Source organism: Globicephala melas, chromosome 3 (genome assembly GCF_963455315.2).
Source record: "Globicephala melas chromosome 3, mGloMel1.2, whole genome shotgun sequence".
NCBI classification, from domain to species: Eukaryota; Metazoa; Chordata; class Mammalia; order Artiodactyla; family Delphinidae; genus Globicephala; species Globicephala melas.
Window position 1 is genome coordinate 76574854 of NC_083316.1, and position 21434 is coordinate 76596287.

Sequence of the window (21434 nt, forward strand, 5' to 3'; positions counted from 1 at the left end):
CCACGCGCAACAACCAAGACCCAACGCAGCCAAAAATAAAATAAAATAAATTATTTTTTTAAAAATACCGTATAAGTAATTACAGATATCAGAGATTGTTATTTTATTAAATTATTCCAAAAATAAAGAAACAGTTACAATTTATATTGGTGTATATACACATTTTTAAAGACTCAACTTTAAATGAACTTTATCAGGTTATCCTGAATATGAAAGAGGAAAAAAAGTCTCTTTGGGAACTTACGGGGCCAAAAACAAGCCAGTTAATGACTGCCTTCATTAAAATTTTATGATCCAAAGAGATCAGCTGATCAATTACTGTTTTTAAAAAATAAATAATACACACAGAGTACAGGATGGTTTCGAAGGATTGGATGAATCCAGAATTTAAAATTAAGCCATTATCTCTAGCTCCACCTGTGACTGTCAGTTCAGAACCAGGTGGGTCCAATCCCTTTTGTTCACAAAAATGTTCCTAAAACATTAAGAACTTCATTTTACGTTCCTCCAAATTTTAACCCAATATTTAAGTATCTGGTCATGTCGAGTGTTGATGTCAACTATACATACCATTTAAATAACAATGTCTTGGCTACGTCCATTTTTCCTTGTTTATACTCCGCTATTGCCAGAGCTGTCAAGATATGAGCTTTGTCTTGCTCTGATTCAACAGTAGACAAGGCTCTCTCATAGGCTGTTACATAGAGTTGGAAACAAAAACAAAACAATATAAAAGCAATCCTGACTGACAAATGGTGGGATACTTCCTTTCCTAATACTATTTTTTTTTTTTTTTTTTTGCAGTACGCGGGCCTCTCACTGTTGTGGCCTCTCCGGTTGCGGAGCACAGGCTCCGGACGCGCAGGCTCAGTGGCCATGGCTCATGGGCCTAGCCGCTCCGCAGCATGTGGGATGTTCCCGGACCGGGGCATGAACCCGTGTCCCCTGCATCGGCAGACAGACTCTCAACCACTGCGCCACCAGGGAAGCCCACCTAATCCTATTTTTTAAAAGGGTCTAACTAAAATTACATCTTATTGTTCCCTTGCTCTCAAGTGAATGGAATAAAAATTTAGAATATCTAACTTGGTTTAGCTGTTCCAAGGTGATTCTGGGAATATCATTTGGGTTATTATGTGGTATTTCTCAATTTCCTTCTTTAGAATCTATAGGCAGGTTTGAATTACTATCTTCAAAAGAAGTGGAGGTCTAGAGCCATTGAGGTATCACCCACATTCCCATGTACAGACCAGCAGCTCCATTAAGCAGTACTTAAAATGAGCTGCACACACATAGGCTGGGCCATATATGTGAAAATGCACTCAATAAGCATTTTTGGAGAAACCAAGATGTATTATTACTAACAATGGTTGAGGCCTTCATTTATCAGAAATGTATATTGAAACACTGTGGAGTAGTAAATACTTGCTTTCAAATGCTACCTTATACATGTACCCTAAGTAATCTTGGGTCTGTTTCCTCATCTAAATAATAAAGATAAAATTCAGTTCGTAACACTGATAAAAAGACTATTCATCATAATAATGTACTAAAGGAAGGAACAGTTAAAAAGTACCTCTTAACGTTCCTGACTTTTAGTCAGATTTTTAATAAACACTGCAACCCCTACCCCCATCTTAATATTACATCTTTCTGTATGTAAGCTCATCATGATTAAATTCTTCTCAGCTCTGGAAAAGTAGAAAGTATCCTTTAAGCAACGCACTTACCTTTGCTGCTCTCTTTATACAGACCCTTCATAAATAAAGCCAATCCAAAACCTATGATGTCTTCTAACTCCTCAAGGGGTGTTGACTTAAAAGCCTGGATAGCTTTATCATATTCACCAATAGAACTAAGAAGCAAAACATAACTTACTTTTAATATCAAAAATCATTTTGGCTTATATCATCAAAATTCAGAAATATTATTATACTAAAGCTCTTTTAACAACTTAACCTACTTCATCTATCAGTGTTAAAGCTGTAGAAAAGCCTCATATTAAAATAGAAGGCGTTATCACTTATTTCAAACAGGATGCACTAGGGGGATTTAACTTCACACTTTTAAATTATGTGTGAAAATGAACAGTTCTGCTGAATTACAAACTGTTTTTTTTTTAACAAACTTGAATTAAACTCTGTTATAAAAATAATTTCAAGTTGACTTTGATATAGAACTCTAATTTTTTAAGCTTAATATGTTAGTTAAATATTACCCTATGAGCATCTTTGACAAGCTTAGCAAGTCATAACCAAACTCAGCCTTCGGGTAAACTGTTTATCTGCACATCCATGTTTTTGGAGGGCATATAGATACACTAAAATCCCACAGACAAAACTATACATTATCTTTTTGGTATTTAATAGGAATAAAAGTAAAAATTGTTATACATGATACTAAAGTAGAATGCTTTTTAATAACAACAAAATAAAAAAACGTGTTTTGTTTACTTAAAAATGAAGAGAGGCTGCCACCACCTGGAACAGACTCACTGAACCTCTGAGACTCTGATTTCTGGTATCTATCACTATAATCAGAAACTGCTTCTATTTTTAAATCTTTTTCATAAAAGAAAAATCTTTTCATAAAATCTTTTTAATCTTGGAGGTGTGGATGGGAGCTAAAAATATAGGCAATATTTGCTTCTAAAATTAATTTTATGAAGGTGAAAGAATTTAAAAATCCATTAACTCAACTTTTGATAAATATTTAATGAAGGGAAGAGGACTACCTTAGATTGTTTATGGATACATACATGTATTTTTTTAATTAATTAATCTAATTTGTTTATTTTTGGCTGCACTGGGTCTTCGTTGCTGCGCATGGGCTTTCTCTAGTTGTGGTGAGCGGAGGTTACTCTACGTTGTGATGCACATCCCTCTCACTGCAGTGGCTTCTCTTGTTGTGGAACACCAGCTCTAGGCGCACAGGCTTCAGTAGTTGTGGCATGCGGGCTCTAGACCGCAGGCTCAGTAGTTGTAGTATACAGGCTTAGCTGCTCTGCGGCATGTGGGATCTTCCCAGACCAGGGCTCGAACCCGTGTCCCCTGCATTGGCAGGCAGATTCTTAACCACTGTGCCACCAGGGAAGCCCCCCATACATGTATTTTTAAAGTATTTTTTTTAATGAACACTATCTTCAAACATTTGATAACTTCTGTAGAGAAAAGAATGGAACTAGAGAAGGGCACAAGGGGCTTCAACTTTATTTGTAACTTTTTTTTTGAAAAAGAAACCTGAAACCTATTAGCAGAATTTTAAGATCTGTTATATCTGAATGGTGACTATTCACTAAATTATGCTCCATACTCTATTGCTATGTTTTGCATGTTTAATATATTTCATAATAGAAACAAATTAAAAAGAAATCAGATGACCTATTTTCAATGGGAGGTATAAATTTTCTTCTAAAACAGTTACATTATATGAAACATCTAACTAAAGAGAACAGAAACTTTGCTCCATACAGTTTCTTACAACAAATGTTGGAACTGACAGAGCTCTATCAACTCCTAAACACAATGATTTAAAAGAATTAAAAGGAGAAGCAATCAAAACAGGGAAAATTTTCTGTCTGTAGATATGATTCAGTTACACGGTTATAAAAGAAATGAACTGGCTACTTCCGATTTCTACTATGTAGCTCCTTAAAAGATGTAGGTGCTAATCCCAAAATATCAAACTATAGTTCTAATAATGTGTTTCAAACTGGAACATTCAATTTTGGGGCAGCTCTCAATTTGAGGAATGCCTCCTTGAGCCAAAAGTCTTCCTCCCATTAACACTCCTACTGTCCCAACCGAGTCCTATCCTCTGAAACAATTGGTTTCCAGCCTATTTTTTTTTTCAGTCTTTTTTTTGAAGTCGGGAAGTCTTCGAGACTCTGAAGAAAGTGATATTGCTCCCTCCCCACCCCCAAAATGCACACATACAAAAATTTTTGTGTACTATCTCAAAAGGGTTTCTGGACCCTTAATCCCACCCCCAGTTTAAGAATATACATCAAATCAGAATAAATCGAATCCTCTTCCAATTAACTAGGCTTCTACTATTAGAAACAGTAACTACCTCTCCTGTCTAGTTCACAAACATCAGTTCTAAACCTGGTCCTCACAAAGGACACTGGGACTAGGGGTCATTACAGGGACAGTAAACTGTTAACACAGCTTGGTACAGTGGGAATGATGTATCCTGGGGGAATGTCATCATCGTACTCATTCATACACAACCCGCTACTCTGGAAACTGGTCATCACTTCACTAGCCCCACAGCTTTCACCAGAAAAACCTGTTAGGTTCATGGAATTAATGGGTAAAAATATGCTTACCATAACAATCTGCCATAATTTCTTATTGTAACATTATAAGCATCTCTGTCTTCTGCAGTCTGTAACAACAAAATTGCCCTTTAAAAAAAGGACAAGGTATTTTAAATTATCTACGTGCAATAGCATTCTTTTACTCTTCCTCCTTAACTGAATCTACAGATTTTTGTTTTCTTCATTTAATTCTACTAATTATTTAACTAGTTCCATAACAGCTTATTTATATTTTATTAAACTGGTACCACAAAAGCACTTAATAGATTTTAGATTGTCAGGAAAATAATAAAAAGTGACCTCTTAATAAGAGAAATTACTTACCATACTTGAGCTTTAAATATTCCAAAGATTTTAATCTAAACATGGGGAACAACTGGGTTGATGTTTTAAAGTTTTGACATATTTGAAGTATACAGAATTTGAAGTACATAGTATACTCTTAAAATTATTTATATACTAGAAGTTTGAGGTAGGAAGCCAGGAAATTGAGTGCTTTCATGTGCGTTTTCCTGCTACATACAGAAAGATATTTAGGCAATAATGAATTCAGAGAAGGGAATGAGTCATCAGGAGTCCCAAGAGGCTTAGAATAACTACAACAACATGCTGACAGCCCACATTTTTACCTTCTCAGGCTCAGTCCCCTTTGGGCAAGCAGGGAAATGTCTCAACCACCAAAGCAGTTGGATATTTAATGACTTTTTTTTTTCTGTTAAAGATTAGCCAGGGAGAAATAGCCAAGAAAAGCTTTTAATGCCCCTGATGTTACATGAAAAACAAAAATTTGCCAGAGAAGTCTAAAAGACAGTATTACAGAAACAGTATCATATTAAAGACTGTACCTGTGGTTATATTTATACCTAATTTGTAATTTGAAGTCTCAAATACTTGTTTAAGGAGAAAACAACAGTGGTGATCAGTCAAGAAAGAGTGGTGTATACCCAAGTGACTATAGAGTTGCCATTTTAAGCAAAGGTATAACCAGTGTTACACTCACAATATTTGTGATTATAATGTATACTGAAAAAAGTAGCAAGCATTCTAAAGCTGCCTAGTTTTCTCTGTTTAAAAATCCTGCTCACTGTTGTATCCTATCAAATTTCTATTTTCTTTATTGGTAACTTTATTGTAACGTTGAAAGAAATAGAATTGTGGGTTTTCATAAACCTCTCTCCACATACACCTGGCAAAATAACTTCTTGATTATACAGCCTCCAGTACCATCTAGTGATTACTTCTTTAACTACAGAGAGATCCATACAAGGATGGCAAAGCATTTGGGACACCTCGATTATTTATTATCTGACAAGGCTTCTTCTAAATATCTGTTTATTTAGATTTAGGGCAGTGGTGTGCCTCAGAGGTTAGGCAATCAGGTCTTTTAACTTTTCGTCTAGTACTCATGAGATCAACAGTGATTTTCTTATTCACAGATCGATTAATTTTTTTTTAATTTTTATTTATTTTTGGCAGTGTTGGGTCTTTGTTGGTGCGCGCGGGCTTTCTCTAGTTGTGGCAAGCGGGGGCTACTCTTTGTTGCGTTGCATGGGCTGCTCATTACAGTGGCTTCTCTTGTTGTGGAGCACAGACTCTAGGTGCATGGGCTTCTGTAGTTCTGGCATGCGGGATCAGTAGTTGTGGCTCGCGGGCTCTAGAGCGCAGGCTCAGTAGTTGTGGCGGACGGGCTTAGCTGCTCTACGGCATGTGGGATCTTCCCGGACCAGGGCTCGAACCCGTGTCCCCTGCATTGGCAGGCAGATTCTTAACCACTGCGTCACCAGGGAAGCCCCACAGATCAATTAATTTGTAGAGAATAAAACTTCAAGTTGATTTCATTTCCTCTCACTCTCCCGGCTGGTCATCTCACTCAAGCACGCTGTCCTTGTTTCTTCAATATACCAAGTCCACTCCTGCTTCAGAGCACTTGTTCTTGCTGTTCCTTCTGCCTGGAATGCTCTTTCCCTGATAACCAAACGGCTTGTGGCCTCGCTTCATTCAGGTCAGGTCTTAATTGCCTCCTTAGGAAACCTACCTCTTAAACCTATCTCAAATTTGCTGCTTGCCTCTCTAGTGTCTAGCCCTTTACTTTGATTTTCTTTCCTAGCAATTGTTACCATCACAGATGTTTATTAGCTTACACTGTGCCTCCCCTCCACCAGAACATGAGCTCCATGAGAACTGAGCCTGTGTTTAACTCACTGCTAAATTGCCACTGCCAAGGACACTGCTTGACACATAGCAGTTTAACAAATATTTACTGAATGAATAAATACGATATAGTAGACATTAAAGTGATTCAAAATAACATGTAATTTTTTCTCATGCCTTAAATCTCATTTCTTCTCTGAATAAACACGTCTTTAATAATAAAGCGAGACAAACTGTAAAGGGACAGATTTTTCTAAAACCTGAGAGGTTTTCTGGTTTGGTTTTTATTTTTTTTCTCTCTCTGTCTCTCTCTTCCTCTCTTTCTCTCAGGTTGAGCAACAGAAACGAAAGTATAGCTGAAAATTTAGAACTGTATCTTTTCATATACAAAATGTAATAATAATAAATAATGAAAGATCAGGAAAAGAATCAGAACATTTTATTAGTACCTTCTTCATGAAAATGAAACTATATCTTAAAAAGGCCAACTGACAAATAAGGACCACATTTCAATTAAAGGGAGCCTTTACCTCTGGTATGCATCTGCTGCTTCCTTCTTCAGTTGTAGATGTTCATTTAAGTAACCCAACATTGTGAAAGCTGGAGCATAATTCTGAATTCTTTCTGGAAATCCAAAAATATCTTTTCTTTGCATGTGCATAATGGTTGTGTTTGTAAAATATGAGTTTTATTTTCAATTTTTTTCAACATTTTAAACACTAGATTATTTCCTGAGGTCATGGGCATTGCTAAGAATAGTAGTCTGATTTTATCCTGACTATAAAATACCAGTAATCATTTCAGAACTCTTTTAAATTACTGAGTAACATCTATAGTTACATATGGCTTCTACTTATGTTTTAAAGTTTAAACACTTTTTCATTCCCAAAGGTATAACAATTTGAAATCATAGCTCATGTTAAAACGGGTCATTTGAATTGTAAGGAAATCCAGTTCTTTGGCTAGTCACTTAAACCTTCCTGGGATTAAATTTAGCAACAATTTCTCTTGGTGGTTCTGTTCCAATTTCTATGTATTTTTTAAAAAATTCAGTATTGTACTCTAGAAACAGAAGATGATTTGGGCACTTTCAGTGTAGTATTTTGAATTCTAATGTCAAAAAACATCATATATCATCTACTAACGTGCAAAGGAGAAAAAAACACATCTGATCAACTTGTGTTGGGAAGCAAGCCTTCAAATCTCTTAAACTGTTTAACAGAGTAGAGTATAATCACATCTTATGTGATGGTTAGGTTCTAACTGTCAAAGCATACGGTAAAAATCACACGGTTAAAATGATTCCTGCAAAATTCTTAGGTCATCACACAAGGAGAAGGTCACCAAACTGAGTCAAATTAAGAGGAGACCCATAAGCTTCATCCACTCTCACCCTGAGGCCAACGGTCAGCAGGACAAATGATTTATCTGCATTTTCTCTTGTCCCCCCTCTCTCTTTTCTGCTTCTAAATTAATATTTTTTTGGTCAAGCACATATAATTGAATTTGTTAAATGAATATATGATACGGCTCCACTACAGACTCAAAAACCTAGCTATTTATAACTGTCAGAGACTGTTTGTTGTTCTAGGTATCTGAATTTTGCAGACAGCTAAAAATTTACCTCTTTATGTAAACCCTTCACAAATGTTTCCCATTCTGTAAGGAAACCTATCAATAAAATTTCTGATCATACACTTTCTCAGAGGCTCTAGGTATTCATTAGAGTCATTCATTTGGGCACACTGCATAACATTTTAACGTCCCGAAGTGCTGATGTTTATAAATGAACTGCCTTCTGCTCAAGTGCCCCAGGCTCAATGCAGGAAGAGTATTACCATCCTGCATATTACAATGATGAGGCATTTTCTCCTCTGCTTTTCAGTTTATCTGATTCTTCATATTATTCAACTGTCAATATTACTGCTTAAACGCCTTGCTTCTTTATTAGAATTTTGTTGAGGGATAAATAAGATGCTAGTGAAACTAATATTTCTTGAGCATCTAGGATATGCCAGGTACTCTGCATAACATTTTATATGTATCATCTCATTAAACCCTAAGCAATAGATACTTTCACTCTTGGATTATAGGTAGGAAAACTAAAATTCAATTTGGTAATAAGCCCAAGGTTTCATCACGGCTACTAAGTGGTGGAGCTGAGACTACACCCAATGTTAGTTTTATTAAGGAAGAAAGTTATTACAATAGATGGCTAATTAAATTTCACCATTCTGTCCTTTTCCTAAGCCTAAACATTTCCAGTATGTTGAAGAAAGATTAGGTGTTAAAGTGGGACGTTAAAGGCACTGGGTTTGGAACTTAAAGCATATTACCTCATTGAATTCTCACATCTCTGCAACCTCAGTATTATTATCTCTACTTCCCAAGATTAACAGAAGTTAAGGCAAGTAAAATACTTGGCCTAAGACTGCAGAGAAAGTAAACAGCAGAGCTAGAACAGCAGCAACTCAGGACCATTAGGCTCCAAAATGCTTCCTACTACAACATGGAAATCACTTCTACCTTGAATCAATAGGTAATAACAATTTTCAGCACTCTTCAAAAATCTTTAGAAAAGTTTAAAAAGCAGAATACTTGGCCGTGGGGGGAAAGGGCAAATTCATGTCTTAAGGAGCTAATATTTAATTTGGAATTAATTTTAAATTTAATTAATTTAAATTCTTTAAATTATCTCAACAATTCTTCATGTATCTTGCCATTGTATAACAGGTGCCTTACCTGTGTATTTACTCAAAACCACTTGTGCTGCTGGAATTGCATTCATCTGGAGGATGTTGTACTGGTACAGCTCCGTGTCTCTGTTGCTTTTATCTTGCAATGTTGTACAGACCCAATACGCATAACCTATTGCTCCCTCCGTCTGTAAAAAGGCCAAAATTAACAAGTAGACACAGGGTAATAAATCTTCCAAGAAAAATTAAGAAATGAAACAATGTACTTCAATACAGTAAATATCACATCTTAGTCTTCTAAGTCAACTGGTAAGTGCCTTTAAATAAAGGGTCACTATGATACAACACAGCTAAGAACATATTTAAATCACTTGCTTCAAACCTAAGTAGAAGAATCAAGCAGGATAAATAAAGGGGAAAAAACAGAGCCCCTCCTGATGGGTTGGTTTGCTTCTTCTCAGCATCATTTCCATAGGTCAAACAAATAATTACCAATCAAAAGAATTCTAAAACACTTTCATAAATAATCGAGAAATGTCAACCAAGTCTAGTATTTATCTCATTTTTTTTTTGTATTAATAGTTAACTCCTTTTTATTGCTTAGCATTCCGTAGGTATGGACGTACCAGTTTGTTTGTTTTTTTAACATCCTTATTGGAGTATAATTGCTTTACATTGTTGTGTTAGTTGCTGCTGTATAACAAACTAAATCAGCTATAAGTACACATATATCCCCATATCCCCTACCTCTTGCGTCTCCCTCCCACCCTCCCTATCCCACCCCTCCAGGTGGTCACAAAGCAGAAGCTGATCTCCCTGTGTTATGCAGCTGCTTCCCACTAGCTATCTATTTTACATTTGGTAGTGTATATATGTCCATGCCACTCTCTCACTTCGTCTCAGCTTACCATTCTCCCTCCCCATGTCCTCAAGTCCATTCTCTACATCTGTGTCTTTATTCCTGTCCTGCCCCTAGGTTCTTCAGAACCTTTTTTTTTTTTAGATTCCATATATATGTATTGGCATATGGTATTTGTTTTTCTCTTTCTGACTTACTTCACTCTGTATGACAGACTCTAGGTCCATCCACCTCACTACAAATAACTCAATTTTGTCTCTTTTTATGGCTGAGTAATATTCCATTGTATATATGTGCCACATCTTCTTTATCCATTCATCTGTCGATCGTGGTTTTTTTTTTAGAGTCTCAGTTTCTATTCTACATGACTACTTCATCTACTGAATCCAATGTCATTTCTTCATCAGCTCTTTAATGACAGTTCAATCTGTTTTTTAAGAAAGAATGAAGAGTAGGGACAACTGCTATCATTAACATCTAATACCACTATGTATTCAATTTTTCAAGAAGGACAGTACTTTATTCATTAATGAATCCTGAAGAATGCTCAAATTCTTACGTGCATACTGAGTTCTGTAGTGTGCCTGAAGAGATCCATGGTGTCATAACTTCCAACTGTCTCTGCAATTAGAGCCTATAAAAGGAAAAAGGAGGCTCTTAATGTGTTTAAAAGGACTACTACTACTACTATTACTACTACCACTACTCCTACTAACAATAATAATAAATGAAACTCTTTGGAGGAACCAAAGGTTTACTAGCTGTGCTTAAAAGCAAAGTTAACTTCTTTTTCAATCTTGGCTACTGTATTCCCATGGCTCAGAGGACCAGAATGACTTGTTAAATTAGCCCTTAAGCTGACAGATGCTTGCAGAACTCCATTTGCAACCAGGGAGTTAGTGAAATAATCCACGTAAAATTCCTTAGAACACTGATAAAGTTATGCTACCTTCTCCCTTCCCTCCCCCCAATCTATTCATACTGGTATTTGTCTGGATTAGAGTTGTTAATCACAGGGTCCCCTCAGATTCAACTGGAAAGCTTTTAAAAAGGAGATCCTCTCCCCTAGAAATCTAGCTTCCATAGATCTGGGTAGAGTCTCATCATGTTTATTTTTTAAAACTGCCTCAGGATTTTAAATATTATATCTATGCCACTGACTTCATAGATTATGTGATAGTTAAAATTACTTTCAAGCTCATCTATCTTTTATAAGAAAGCAGGGGTTTTTTTTTTAGTTATCATACATTACTAACTAAGAAATTAATATTAAGCCACACTCTATTGTTACCATTTTAATTAAATCTACTAATTACCTCCTGAAATAAATTATTTTTAAGAACAGAAATAATTTAAAAATAAGAAAAGGGACTTCCCTGGTGGCACAGTGGTTAAGAATCTGCCTGCCAATGCAGGGGACACGGGTTCGAGCCCTGGTCTGGGAAGATCCCATAAGCCACGGAGCAACTAAGTCTGTACGCCACAAATACTGAACCTGCGCTCCAGAGCCCACGAGCTACAACTACTGAGCCTGCATGCCACAACTACTGAAGCCCACGCTCTGCAACAAGAGAAGTCACCGCAATAAGAAGCCCACGCACTGCAACGAAGAGTAGCCCCCGCTCGCCACAACTAGAGAAAGCCCACGTGCAGCAATGAAGACCCAATACAGCCAAACATAAATAAAATTTAAAAAATAAATAAATAAAAATAAGAAAAAAAATACTTAAGTGACTCTGATGAGCATCTCAGACCTACTGACCTACAGCAGTGCTACTCAGAGTGAAGGCCCTGGACCACCAGCATCGTCCTCAGTTGGGAGCAGTTATAAATGCAAATTCTCAGACCCCCTAGGTCCAAAACCTTACATAGAGATTAGTGTAGTAACGCCACTGCTCCCAGATGCTACCACAGCTAATGGCAACAGGAGTTTGCCTTTCCTAACTCTGCATGTTTCACCGATTAACTAGAATCAGACTCAAGAGTCAGAGTATAAGAGAAGATATCTAATCCCTGATTAATGATTTTCTAATAGGGATGATGCTCCCACTAGTCTCTGAACTGAAACAATCAACCACTTACTAATTTATTACAACTTCTCAACTAGACAAGACCTTGGAGGCCACTCAGGCCAATCTCCTTCTTTTTCAGGTAAGAAAAATGAAATCCAGAAGTGATATGTTAAGGTAAAACAATTAGTAAGTGACAGACTCAGACTAGTAACCTGATTCCTATTTGGCAGTACAAAAATCTAAACTTTGCCGGGCGGGGGTGGGGCCCCTCATAAACAAGTACCAAATCAAATATGAAGATTTTACAGAAAATGAGAAAACATAATCAAAATGATCTTGTAAATGTTCATTTTTTTGATAAATGTATGTTAACAGAGTTCTAGGTTTATTTTTTAAGAATAATAATGGCAGAATGATGGTGTTCAAAGCCCCTCAAATCAAAGCTTAATCATTACAAGCTGTATGACTTTGGGCATGATACATGGGATCTTTTAGCTTCAGCTTCCACACACAAAGAGCCTAGCACAGCAACTGGCACAAAGTAAGCCCTCAAATGCTATCATTATTATCAGTGTTGTTTATATTGACACGTTATTTATACCACTTTCTATTAACATGTTAGTTATAAAACAGATTATTAATAACTATATGTTATATATCTTACTTGTCCAATCCAGCACATTAAATAAGATGGATCAAGGGATTGAGCCATTTTGAAAGCTTCATGAGCTTGCTAGGAAAAAAAGGCAAAAAATAACAAGCCATTTTATAAACTTTATATTAAAGCACTTATATTTAAAAAGCATAAGAGAATAAGAAAAGCCAGACTTGTAAACATAAATACAAATGAACCTAAAACTTCACTGTTTAAGCACAATTGGCAATGCTTACAACTATGTCTTAAATATAGTCCTGAAAGAGTCCCGGATTCAACAGATTTCTCTACAGGCTTAGGGATTCTGGTCCTCAATGAAAGGGCACTGTAGGTGTCTGCCTCATAGCCTGCAGAACTTTGAACCAATTACCCATCTATTTGCTAAGCCACAGGTCTGATGGAAATAATTAGAGAAGGCTGAATCTATTCCCCTCTCTTGGAGCTCAACTGGGAAGATAAAAACTACCAACAAGTGAGGTCTGAGACCTGCTACTGGGTGAAAGGAGTGGTCAACATAAATCTGAGCTAAACAGTTAGGAAACTTTCAAGTTACCCCACTTGGACACTTTAAATCATATGCTTTTTTTTCTGCTACAAAGAATAACTTATTATATGCTGCTTTGTATTGTTTTCCATCTATCTATGTGTGGCAGGAAACAGTCTTTTTTTCTCTTAAGAAAGTAAGCTCATGGACAACAACTGCACCACACTACCATAAAACCACATTCGTAGCTTATTAACTAAGACTTATCTTTGTTTAAATTTTAAAAAAATATTTTCACATATTTTAAGATCCAAATTAATATTTTTCTTCATTCTATTTACAATCTTCTAAAGCAATCTCTGCAGTGACTTCATGTATCCCTGAGAATACCACTGAAGCTATTTTAAAAGGATGATATTTAATATACCGGCTGAAACACAAAACAGTACAGATGTGCTATTATATATAGATTTGTGGAAACTTCTAAACATGACCTATAAACATGCTCCCCATTACTGTAGTTCCAATTCTCTATATACAACTCTTCACGTATGACAATTTACACCGTGGCATGTAAAGGGATTAATATCTGCTAAAGCCAAATCTAAATTACCAAGCAAAGGTTAAATTTAAGTTTCTAGAGAGTACTAATAAATGCCCTTACTTCATCACCCCACCCCCAACACAGCCTACATGGGACTCCTCTTAATGTGTAAAAGATAAAAAGAAACACACCCAAATAATTCATAACAGAATTATTTTAATCTCCAAATGAAAAAAACAACATAATTATAAAACCAGAAATTTCTTGTGACATGAAAAGGGAAATCTTACACATTCATTATTCAATATAATAAAGTGAATGCTATCAATGATCTAGCATATTAGAGAGCATGCTGGATAGATAACAATGTGCAAAGTATTTCTCCACAACAAGTTAAGCTATTATGAAGAGGACATATATAGAAAATGTTCTTTACTTTTAATAGGACAAAACAGACAATATATGTACCTCAATCTTTTCATTTGCAAGGTATAACACTCCCAAGTTGGTCCATGCAACAGCATTCTAAAAAACACACATATACAAAATTAGGTCCCTTGTCTACATAGCAGTCTCAGAAAATCATTAACACTAAATTTTGAAGTTATTTTGCATAGACAGAGACACGTAACACTCACAATTTGTTCTGATTGGATTGATTTGATGAAACAGTGCTGAGCAAGGGCATAATTTCTAATACCTGAAAAATACAGATTTCAATAAAACTGAACTTTACTGCCTGAAAACAGGCAATCTTCTAAAAATATTGAAGTGTCATTCAATTCTTACCACTGTAACATGAAACTACACCAAGAGCATTCCAGTATAAGTGATTATTACTGTCAAGTCTCACAGCCTTTTTCAGACACTGAAAAATAAAAGTAGATAAATTTTTCTCAGAATATCAGCATTTATATCAAGGTAAGTGTGGTTTTATGTGAAAACACTACAGAATTTATCAAAAGCATCTTTCAGAAAAGCCCTTAGTTTTTTTAAAAGTTTATGAAAAATTTCTCAAAACCATACATGCAAAGATTTCTCCAATAGCTCCTGAAGATCATTCGACTTGCTGCCTGTTTCTGCTAGATGTTGTGCTTGGCGATAATAATTAATTCCAAGATCACACCACGTGTTAGATGTAGACATCAGTTTTAATGCACGACCATAACACCTATAGAAATATAAAAGTGAATGTTATATTGTGTTATGATGTTCTAATTCGATTTGAATGTCATCCACTGGCAATCATTGAAAATTACCTTCCTCCAAGATGGAGGAGCTCATATTTCTTTAATACTTGTTTTCCTTCTTTCTGACCTAGGAGGACTCCTAAGACACTAACATTCACTTTAGATAGTGAGACAGCATACAGACTGGTACAAGCATCCCCAACTAGCTTCCAAAGGCAAGATACATCAGCTCGATGCTGCAGAGCCCTAAAAAAAAGAAACGGTGTGATTCTTACAAATTATTTCCAAAACGTATGGCGTTTATCTCCCTCACTACTACATACAATTAAAACAGAAAAAGTATACATACAATTTTGATTTAGTTCCTTAGCTAAATGCAGCAAATGCTTTACTGAATTCCTTCTAGCCATCTTATATCTTATCACCTCCTTATTATGAAGAAAGGAAGAGGGGAAGGAGAAGAAATTGACTGTTTTAAGTGACAGAAACTTTGCAAACATTTCTTTGGTACTCTTTATCATTTTTCTTAGAAGCAGCAGAAATCACATAAATAAATCAATGAATTTTCCAGGACCAATTTATCTTTAATGCTGAATTTTTTAAATTATGCTTTTTGTGTTTGTCTATTTAAACAAAAAGCAAAGCAGTAAAGTTGGTAACTGTCTCATAGTTGATTATTGTAAACTTAGGTTTTGCTTGAAGATCTTCCTTTACATATTAAAAAAAAAGGACTAGTAAATATAAAATATATTTGGTAGTCCAAATGCTTTTTACTCTCTGAGATCAAGAATACCAAAAATCTAAATATGAGAATGTGAAAAACCGTATTTATTGAAGCAAGAAAGACTCAGTGGACAAGCTCAAAAAGTAAATAAAAATATTAACTATGGTGATAAAGGGCACTTCTTTTTAGAATGAGAAAATCTCAGTTATTCATTTCTCTTCACTTTTCTCTTCTCAAAATCTTACAAATAAAACACAGCAATTTCTCAATTAAGCCAAGTCTCAATAATCAGCTATCACAAACAGCTATGTTGCTGGCAGATGGGCAAGCAGATGGAACATTTTTCATAGCCTTTTCTACTCATGGAGTCCAGCCAAAAATCATTTTTCAAGGTCTTCCTGAGAAACAAGATTAATTACTGCAGTCATCACTGAAAGCCCACTGTGAGGATCAGGAGGAAGGACACTATTTGTAGCTCTTTTGCCTAAATATCTTAGTGTAATTTCTAAACTTGACAGCAGGAAAGAAGAAAGCAGAGAGGAAAACAGAAAAGAAAACACTGGCAATTTTAGCAACCTAAACTCTTATCTCCTTTTAAGTTCAATAAAAAATAAAATATCTGTAAAGTGAAATAACTTCTATCACCCTTACACTAGAACTGTGGTAGTGTGAACTTTAAGTCTAGAAGTAAAGTAAATATAAATGTGGGAATATCACTTTAAAAGTTTTGTATACCTCCTCATAATTAGTTGTGAGTGTTATCCAGAACAAAATTTCCCAGACTCAGAAAGGCAGTATTTGTAGCTGAAGTATCATCACTCAAAGGTTCACATTTACCCTTAAATACTGGTTCAAACAAATTACACCCCTCTTCACAATACCTTCCTTTGGAAAGAGCTATATGTATTACATAAGACTTGAAAAGTAGCAATAAAAATCAGTGGGAGAAGAGAATGAAGTTTTCATTTCAGATTTGGTTCATGCTCAAAGCAAAGGAATTCTAGAGCAAGCAAATCAACACGACACACAGGAGAGGGCAAGTAGGGAAAGAAAGGAAGTGAAGCACAAGAAAGATGTTTAAGAGCAAAAAAATTTAATTCTATGTCTAACTTGAGTACTTTTTAGTCATCTATCACAAATAACACTTCTACCTAACTAATGAATTTAGTTCTATAAAATCACCAGATTTACTGAAATCTTTCTGATTTATTTCTTGTTATTTGACATCACTTCTTTTCCTACACAGATTCTCTCCAGGAGCAATCAGATTGCTCATCTCCCTTCACCTTCAGCCCTACTAATTAGTCTAAAATGGGCCCTGATCACTGAATGTAAAGCCTATTGTGCACCTGAAGCCCCATTTTCCAATCAGTTCCAATTAGAGATACTTGCATCTCTAGGTCTCCCGAAAGAGAACAATAACACGTGGTACCCAAGCTGCTGCTCCACTAGCTGACTGCTTCTTCCTTCCCATCCTTCTCTATGCTTCCAGCACGTCAGCTGCTAAAAGCAAGAAATTGTATCTGTTCCCCAGTGCAAAATTAATACAATATGTATGTTACAGAATTAACTGACTAGGCTGTTACTCTTTTATGTTTGAGATTCTGAATAATGATTGCTATAGCTAACAGGATAAACAAAGCATGATTTCCTAAAATTGGCTTTATTATATAATACTAAGAAAATAGACTCATAAATAATGATACTAACCGAGTAAAATATTCCAGTGCTTTCTCTATGTGGTCTACAGCTTTTCCATCAAGATAATCAACTAGAGCTGCTTTTGCCATCATGAGATGGCATTCACCCAAACCTAAAATCAGGTAAGTTTGTAGTTGTTAAAATATGTAAAAGAAACACTGAGAATGAACATCAAATAAATTCATTGGTGTTATATTACAGCCACTTTCCAGAAAACAAAACTTAATGGTATTTTATAAAAGTTATCTTAAGCATGGTCTTGATGCATTTATTAAAGAATTCAAATGGCAAGGTTCTGCTGGAGTAAACATGTACTAAAAGATAAAAACTATCTATGGAACCTAAGAATTTCCTTGATTTTGGGCAAATTACTTACCTCTTAAAATCTTAGCTTTGAAAATGGGGATATTACCTAATAATATCTAATATGATGCTACTTGCTATCATATTACTATTTATTAGGTTGCTGTGAAACAAGATTTGACCTCTTTATATTCAAAACTATGTAGCAAACTATACTATCAAAATTAAATAGCAATTTCCTAAAGTGGCCAGTAAACATGTAATAAATGTGAGTTCTCCTTCTGTTAAGGAGTTTTATAAAAAAAATTTTTAAAAAGGGTTTCAAGGCCTAAGTTACATGTCACTTAAAACATAACACTATTTCTGAATTAAACCCCCCACTGTTTCTTTAAAAAGGAAAGAGAGAAGCAAATATAATGAGCTCCAGGTTTTTTTAATGGTTAGAAGTAATCATTAAAAAATTAATTAAATATGGATGGTGGTGTTTTACTTTAAATTACCAAAAATAATTTGTTAAGAAGGAACAGGTATCTATAAAGGAACTAAAATTAATTTAGATAATTACAAAACAATGCAAGTTGCCTCTAAAGTTCAAAAAGTTTAAAAATGAGATTCTATAATTTACAAAGTAACTAAAAGGTATTACGATATTCTGAGAATATAGTGAATTAATTATCAAAATATAAGAGCAGGGAAATTCTTGTTTTAGAGATCCGTTTTTAGATCCCACAGCTATCATACTACTTATCTAAAAGCTAAATCTCTCATATTACTATTTATTAACTGTTATGAAACAAAATTTCATCTTTCTATATTCAAATCTATGTAAAAAGCTATACTATAAACAGTTCATACCAGACACTTGCTGTTGACTAAAGAAGTCGTTTTCAAGTTACTCGATACATTTAGAAATTTATTCAAGGATTTTATACTTCAGTATCACAAAAGACAAAGGAGCTATGAAAGAGAAATTACCTTTCAAAGCAGGCACATAATCTTCTTTCTTTTTAATGATCAGCTGGTATTGAGCTACCGCCTCTTTATATTTGCCTAGGATTTGCTGTATTGCTGCAACCTTAAACACACTGTATGTGGATTCGGGGTTCAGCTCACTGGCTTTTGTGAAGGATTTCAAGGCTGTTGTATAGCCACCTCTGCTTAAATATGCCTCTCCTAATGACTCCCAACAATTGAAGTCCTTTGGGTCTGCCCTCAATGCTGCCTGTAAACTAAAATTTCAAGAAAGAGTAAGAGAACTAAAAGTAATAGAACTACTTCCATATCTGAAAGAAAAATACAAAGTAATTTAACTGAATCACACATATCCATGGTTCCTCCTATGGATAAAAGTGAAAAACCGTATTTATTTAAAGCAAGTATACCTGTTCCTTTTATGACATGGGTTTTTTCATACTAAGAAATTTTATTGTAATTTTAGAATGAATAAAAACAAAATAAATTTTTGAAGAAATGCTCACCAAAATTTCTTTCCCTGGACTATGTAGGAGAACTCCAGTTTCCTATCCTACCAGAATAGGTATATATCTCAATATGCCTCATCACAGTCTATAAGCCCCCACCAAGCCTCCTACCAAAACAAAAATATGAGAGTTGAAAAATAGGAACAACAGGCATGCTTTAAATTTCTGATCAGATTCCAAAGCCATGAAAAAGTTTTAAATGCCTGTATTCTAGGTATTAACATAAATCAGAACAACTTTGACTCAAACATATTTTCTTTACATGGTTCAAACCAAACTATTAAAAATGAGCTGCTCCATATGCCCTTCAAGCTGCCAGTGTCTCCCCTTCCCCAAAACAATGCTTGTCAGTGGGAGAACAACAAAGATATTAACCTTGGTTGTTTATCATTCCTTAAATTTCTATTGAGAACCTGTTATATACATGATACTATTAAGACTTCACTTCCCTGGACGGCTCTCTCCTTAACACAAGGACATCAGTTAATGCAATTTTGTAATTCCAGTGCCGTGCAGATAGTAAGAACCAATGAACCATCAATAAATTTTGCTATTTCTTCCCTTGAAATACAACCTGGTATGAGGCAACTTATAAGTTCATTTTGGATATAAATGGAGTTTAATTTAAGGAACCATTAGGTTGTCTATCAGATGTTAAATATAGAAAGGTGCCTTACTCAGCCACTGCTTGAGAATGTTGACCAGCTTTTAAATAGTATAGTCCTCGCCTAAGCCAGGCCCATTTTGCCGCTCCAGCACTTGCCTTTTGAGTGACTGTTGTTAGGATAGCTAAGGCAGTTTCCTAATAAGAAGAAAAGACTAGTATTAGAGATATTAAATATTATAAAAATACTGAACACTTATGTAAAGTAAACAGATATATTTTCATTTACCACTTTTGATTTTTTAAACTTACACTGGTATATACTGAACCACACTTTCAACATTAAGTAATTTAATATCTGCCAATAAAAAGAAAATTTACTCTATAAGCAGTGGCAGAAATATTTCTATAGCATCTACAAATAAAAATTAAAAAATAACTTTCAAGTACACATATAAAAATATTTCTATTTCTATACTCAGGATTAAAAAAAAGACAAAAGTGTTTAAATTATTAGACATACCATCTCTTCAAGCTCTACACTTAAGTCAACTGCTGCAGCTCCAGATTCAGCATCAGTGTCATCTAATTCAAAAGCTTTCCTGTAACATCCACGGGCTCTGTTTCTATCTCCTACTACATCCCTGTAATAATGACCTAAACAGCAGAAAACTTTGCCCATGTATGTATCCAGTTTGGCAGCCTGAAAAATAAAAATTGATAATAACAGAATATTAAAGTTTGTTTGGATGGGTCCCTTTAAAAACACAAAAGATAAATATACAGATTTAAAAAAATAAATAAATATACAAAAATATGCCAAAACATCCTTTAACGTAAGATTTAAAGCAGACATGAAAACTGGCCATCACCGGTTACAGAAAACAAACAAATATAAAAATACTATTTCTCTGCTAAAAGAAATGCGAAATTAGAGTTATTATTTCATCAATCTGTTTCTAAGAGTCAAGATAGGAATGTAAAACTTCTAGCTGTTACACATCTAAAATATAAGAAGTTAAACACGTAGAAGTATATAAGACTCACATGGCAATAAAAGTACAGTGGAAATTACCTAAAAACAGTATTGTTTTCCAAAGGTACTGATGTCTCATTTTCTATAACACATGTTTCTTAAATTAGTAACTTTTACATTTTTATGATTTAATTTTCTCCTTGAAAACCCATACAACATTCTCACAAAACCTTATGTGTGAGAGATGAAACACAAAAAAAAAAATCAGTAAAGGGTAATTTTAAGTACCTAACTTATGTGATTATTAGATTTGATTTCATAATGAATCCATTTCAACTAAGAACTAAATAGCATATGTTACCTTTAGAAAATGGGTAAGAGCCTTTGTTTTATCTTTTCTTGTTTCTTCACCCATAGACCAATATGTTAACCCAAGTTGGTAATGATATTCGGCAACTTCAGCATCTTTCTCAAGAGCTAGCTGAAAACTAAGTCACAAAAGGGAAGAAAGGAATATTCAGATAGATAGATAGATTTAAAAAAAAAATAGGAGACACCTAGTTGGAACAATCAAAGTTTGACTTATTCAAGGATGGTAAAGTAGAAGCAAGTCATTACTTTAGGATATAGATCATGAGAAAAAAAAATGATTAGAAGAGGAAACCAAACTTAAAACCAAACATTATATGTGCTTACTGAACATTATGATCAGCTAATGAGATTTCAAACCCAT

The 21434-nt window shown here is 34.8% G+C and overlaps 1 protein-coding gene across 5 annotated transcripts in view; it reads right to left on the bottom strand.

Annotated features, from left to right (window-relative positions):
- Nucleotides 1–21434, bottom strand: part of SKIC3 (SKI3 subunit of superkiller complex) — a 181963-nt gene that overhangs the window by 33840 nt on the left and 126689 nt on the right. For all 5 annotated transcript variants that reach the window (XM_030847977.2, XM_070045163.1, XM_030847966.2 and 2 more), the window contains 17 exons: nucleotides 21063–21189; nucleotides 20249–20428; nucleotides 19799–19923; nucleotides 18616–18869; nucleotides 17347–17449; nucleotides 14982–15158; nucleotides 14749–14893; nucleotides 14512–14590; nucleotides 14361–14422; nucleotides 14191–14247; nucleotides 12704–12772; nucleotides 10587–10661; nucleotides 9215–9356; nucleotides 7003–7096; nucleotides 4331–4408; nucleotides 1731–1855; nucleotides 571–694 (listed from right to left, as the gene is read on the bottom strand). In XM_030847977.2, the coding sequence (XP_030703837.2) occupies nucleotides 571–694; nucleotides 1731–1855; nucleotides 4331–4408; nucleotides 7003–7096; nucleotides 9215–9356; nucleotides 10587–10661; nucleotides 12704–12772; nucleotides 14191–14247; nucleotides 14361–14422; nucleotides 14512–14590; nucleotides 14749–14893; nucleotides 14982–15158; nucleotides 17347–17449; nucleotides 18616–18869; nucleotides 19799–19923; nucleotides 20249–20428; nucleotides 21063–21189 (2016 nt within the window). The remainder of the gene's footprint in view (nucleotides 1–570; nucleotides 695–1730; nucleotides 1856–4330; nucleotides 4409–7002; nucleotides 7097–9214; nucleotides 9357–10586; nucleotides 10662–12703; nucleotides 12773–14190; nucleotides 14248–14360; nucleotides 14423–14511; nucleotides 14591–14748; nucleotides 14894–14981; nucleotides 15159–17346; nucleotides 17450–18615; nucleotides 18870–19798; nucleotides 19924–20248; nucleotides 20429–21062; nucleotides 21190–21434) is intronic.